General features: G+C 39.7%; 1 protein-coding gene across 1 annotated transcript; it reads left to right on the top strand.

Moving 5' to 3' along the window:
• The first annotated feature begins 170 nt into the window (after positions 1–170).
• LOC136423752 (dynein regulatory complex protein 12-like) lies at positions 171–3,804 on the top strand. The gene is made up of 5 exons (XM_066412029.1): positions 171–257; positions 849–979; positions 1,536–1,680; positions 2,235–2,458; positions 2,884–3,804. The coding sequence occupies exons 2-5, from the start codon at positions 860–862 to the stop codon at positions 3,010–3,012; spliced, it is 618 nt and encodes a 205-aa protein (XP_066268126.1). The 5' UTR covers positions 171–257; positions 849–859; the 3' UTR covers positions 3,013–3,804.
• The last annotated feature ends 644 nt before the right edge of the window (positions 3,805–4,448 follow it).

The raw sequence follows: 4,448 nt of genomic DNA, 5'->3' as shown, positions 1-4,448 counted from the left end.
TAAATAACAACCCCACCGCAGCCAAACAACACAACATTTATCCCCTAAATACCAAAATTTCACAAATTATACACAAAATCTGATAGTGATTTAAATCATTTTTAATTGTTTATTCACTAATCATTAAGCGTTGTTAGAAATTATTGGGTTATGAAGGGGGAAAATAGCGTGATTGGTTGGTTGCGTGACTTTGCGGTTGGACGATAATTACGTCGATGATCACTAAGGTCAGAGGTCGGCTCCAGGTGCGTTTCCAGGTAACTTTCTACACTTTTTAGAGATTTTATCGCCGGTTTTAGAGCCTTAGCGGAGGTTTTGTACGATTTAGGAACAATTTAGACGTTTTTTGAGTCTGCCCGAGTGTAGAGAAGTGCCAAAGGGGAGGGGGAAATATTGGATTTTTGTTGAAATACCCAACAGGTGGTTTGAAGTACGCCCGTTTACTGGACTAATGTTTGCCTCAGTAACGTTAACAATATTGTGTTGAATATCTTATGACATAAGTTTTATTTTGATCGTTTTTAAGGAATATGGCAGGATATTATGAAAACTTAAAGGCATGCACAGTTACATTCTGAGACAGTGGTCTTACTGTAGGCTGTACTTACTTATTTTACTTGTGCAAAAGCTTGAGGTGTTGAATGTGATTCTTCTAACAATGTGTTTGGAAATGTAGATAAAACCTATATTCATGTTCTCGAAGTAATAACATATATGCAGAAGCCTTGAATATCATTTTGTTTGTACAATTTCTATTGTTTGGTGAATGTGGGAAGTTGGGATAACACCTGTTGCTTTTTTATAAAGCAGAAAGATATAAAGTTTCTTAATATGTGTTCAAATTTCAGGTCTTCCAGCCATGCCTCCTAAGAAGAAAGGAAAGGGAAAAGGGAAGGGGAAAGGGAAGAAGGGGAAAAAGGGAAAGAAAGAGAAGGACCCTGATGCGGCAGAGGAGAAGTTCAAAAGAGCTCAACATGAGGTATGTGATGCGTTGGAAATAAAAATAACTTACTCAATTCAAATCATGTAACATTAACCAATAATTCATCAAGTCACATTTCAAAGGGGCCGTAGGGGTGTGGCAATCTAAGACCCTGGTGGTATTCTTAAATCAAGGGGACACCAGCATTCACAACCGATCGCGATGCCCTGCTGGGTAGATTACGGGTTGTTGTGGGTTTTTTGGGGGGGGGGGGGCTCCCAGGGACTGACAAGCTATTCTGGGGACTCAGGCAGCACCTGATTTTTTAGATTGCACTTAAAATCAGCATGGGTCCCAGCAAGGGCCTTGTCAATGTTTTTACAATTAGGTAATGACTTAGTTTGACTAAATTTCGCTCCTAGCAGCCTGCCCGACTGAACAGTCCCTGGGGGGAGGGGGACGATTAGCCCCACTGAGATATTGTTTGACACAGGCTCGGGGAATGACTTGGATCAGAGATATCTTTTTCCAGGGCATCGGCAGAGATGAAACCAAGTTAAAATAATCTCAAACAGCAGTGTGGAAATACTAATTTCACTATTTCCTCCCACAGATTCAGTCATTAAAAGACCACTTGGGTTTGCGTAAGGAGATTGCTCGTCGGGCGGAGGCGACGGCCTCGGAGATGAGACAGAAACTGAGGGGGGTGGAGGAGGACCTGGACGACCAACGATACGATCAGAAATCCATCAGCTCAGGTTTGTTTGTTAATTCATTTGTTTTGGTCTCATCACAGTCATCATACTGTACCTCATTATTTCAATTGCAGAAAAAAAAAACAAAAAAAAACTCCATTGAAATCAAGTCCCATTTGTAACAGTTACTCAAGCATCCGAAAATAATTTCATCAGGTTGGTAGAATATAGGATATAGGAGATTCTTTTTACACAACCAGGTAATCTCACCTGCTGACGGTGAAGAAGGTGTCTGATAGACATCGAAACGTTAGCAGGTGAGATTACCTGGTTGTGTAAAAAGTTACTCAAGCAACTGATTAGATTAAGGAATGGTTGGACATTTCAGGTAGTATCCACTACCTTTCGTTAGTGACTGGCGGTTGCTTGAGTAACAGTAATTGTTGCATGAGTATTGTACTGTTACCTTGCAAATCTTATTACCTTGATGTCTTTAAACCTTCATCCCTGTACATGTTTTGGTTACCTTGAGGAATGAATCCACTCTACTTTATTTGTTATATACTTCATCAACATACATAGTTTGACATCACTTTCATTTTCTTTTTTAATTTCAGACTTGACCAGACAGTACAAGACCATGCAGACGGAGCTGGGTCTGCGGATCCACACGCTGGAGACGGAAGTCACGCGGCTACGGCAGCAGCTGGCCAACACGGAGGCCGAACTACAGGAGACGAAGATCGAGAAGGAGAGGATCACGCGGGAGAAGGACAAAACTATCGAGGAGCTGAGAATGAAGATCGACACCATGGAGATTTCTTATGACGGGATCGTTCATGTACGTAATTTGTCTTTTTATCATGCCTGAGGGTTGGGGACTTATAATGGTGGCATCCAGTATCAGCCTCTTCCATTCCCTCCTGTCTATGAGAACACCCTGCCAGTGGTATGTCCATCCAGTGTCGGATATTCAAGGTCTCCTATGGCTCTTCCTCTTTCCTGTTTTACCTTCACAAAAAATGGAGGTATTGTTTTGGGTGTCTGTGTCTGCTTTTCCATATATTTGTTGTCAGCATAACTTAACAACCTCTGGTTGGATAATGTGATCATGAATTTGGTATGTGGGTTGGTCTTGGGAAGACGAAAGTCAAGGTTGATTATGGGCCTCCGGGCAGATTTTCTTGGTACTGCAGCAGAACTAACTGGTGAGAGATATCCAACTAGAATATTCAACAGATGTTTTCTGGCATTATTTTTTCTCAGGATGCGTTGGACAACCTGCTGCATAAAATGGACGATGCCAAGCAGAAATGGGAGAAGCAGGCCACCCAGATTCAACTCAGGCACAAACACCTGCTGCTGGAGTTTGGGCTCAACCCCCTGGACATATAGTGCCTCCTATCAGTTTGTAATGGTACTGAAGTGCAAGCAAGAGAGATCTATAGATATAAATTGTTGTGCATTGTGGTATCTTTTGCTATTATTATAAGTCAAGCAGCCCCCTTGGCAGGCTCTACAAGTTGGGCTTTTTCTTGGCTTATGATGTGTTTTCCTTTCCCATGGCGTACATGTATCACTTACATTTGTACTCAGTTTGGCCGGTTGAATAGAACTGATATGCCAGCAGAAAAAGCACATTAGAAACTACAAAAAAGCCCAAGTAACAGAGTCTGTTGATTAAGGAGGCTAGAAATCAATCAAGTGTGTTCATTGGAGATTTCTTTCTAGACTGACACTGAAGGTTTTGGCAAAAGTATAGATGATAGATACATTGTATATATGTGCAAACTATGCAGTGTGACTTGAGATTAAAGTATATTTAATAAGAGTAAATCAAAATTCTGCCTAACATGAAGTAATAAGACATGGACTTCCTATATCTATCAAATTTATCTAGATAGCTGCTAGTGTCTTCCTTGTATTTTCGGAGCAAAATTGTACTTTTCTGACTGGACATAAGTTTTCTTGCAAGATTTTAGTACATTTTGTCTTCCATTGACATTTTGAGTCATGATGGTTTTGCTCATGACAAGGTTATTGTTTTCTTCCAGTTCTAAAAAACAAAGTTGTCATTTCAGGTTTCCGAGGCTCAATTTGCTGTATATGTTGCAAAGATGATTTCATAGCCTTTCTATCATATTTTTATAATACTGTTAGAAGTCTGAATAAAGTTTTTCAAAGTTATACGTAGGTCTATGACTTGCAAGTTTATGCCAGTGCTTGTGAAAGAGAAGTTGTATGATCCTTTAGACCTGAGTGGTGTGATTTTACAGTCTTGTAAGCTAAGAATTATGACTTAACATCTAAATGTCTGATCATGATAAAACAAAGGAACAGTCCTACAGCCTTTGTTGGATGGGTAGAGGGTAACAAAAACTTTGGTGTAACAGAAATTTGTGTAAGTTGAAATGTGTATGACAGTCCATTATACATGAAGGAGGGCTCCGAAATGGACTTCTAAACTTTCCACTTACAAAATGAACACTTACTACAAATGTATGATCATGATCACTTTTAATACCTTCTTCTAAAACATTGTCAACCCAGAACTAAGGAGACTGAAACCTTTGTCTACAACTCGTTTTACTTCTGTTCAGGTAATAATGGAGTACAAAATTTCCACTGCTCAGCAGTATAAGTGTTGCAAAAAAAAATCCCAACTAAACTGGTGTCATAAGTGGGATTACATATTAAGCATCTATGTAAGCTTCTCAACCAACATATCATGGTGACATCACTCATAACATTGAACTGTTATCACCAGAAATCAGCATACTCTAAAGTGGTCAACAAGAACCACATATATGGAAGAAAAATCACTAAATTCT

The sequence above is a fragment of the Branchiostoma lanceolatum genome, chromosome 18 (genome assembly GCF_035083965.1).
Source record: "Branchiostoma lanceolatum isolate klBraLanc5 chromosome 18, klBraLanc5.hap2, whole genome shotgun sequence".
Classification (NCBI taxonomy): domain Eukaryota; kingdom Metazoa; phylum Chordata; class Leptocardii; order Amphioxiformes; family Branchiostomatidae; genus Branchiostoma; species Branchiostoma lanceolatum.
This window is presented reverse-complemented; position numbering and strand designations above follow the sequence as displayed.

Bases quoted from the DNA above. Each gene is read 5' to 3' on its own strand.
- LOC136423752 (XM_066412029.1), top strand. From the start codon at position 860: ATGCCTCCTAAGAAGAAAGGAAAGGGAAAAGGGAAGGGGAAAGGGAAG. The intron at 1,681-2,234 runs GTTTGTTTGTTA...TTTTAATTTCAG, and splicing joins TCAGAAATCCATCAGCTCAG to ACTTGACCAGACAGTACAAG. The intron at 2,459-2,883 runs GTACGTAATTTG...ATTTTTTCTCAG, and splicing joins CTTATGACGGGATCGTTCAT to GATGCGTTGGACAACCTGCT.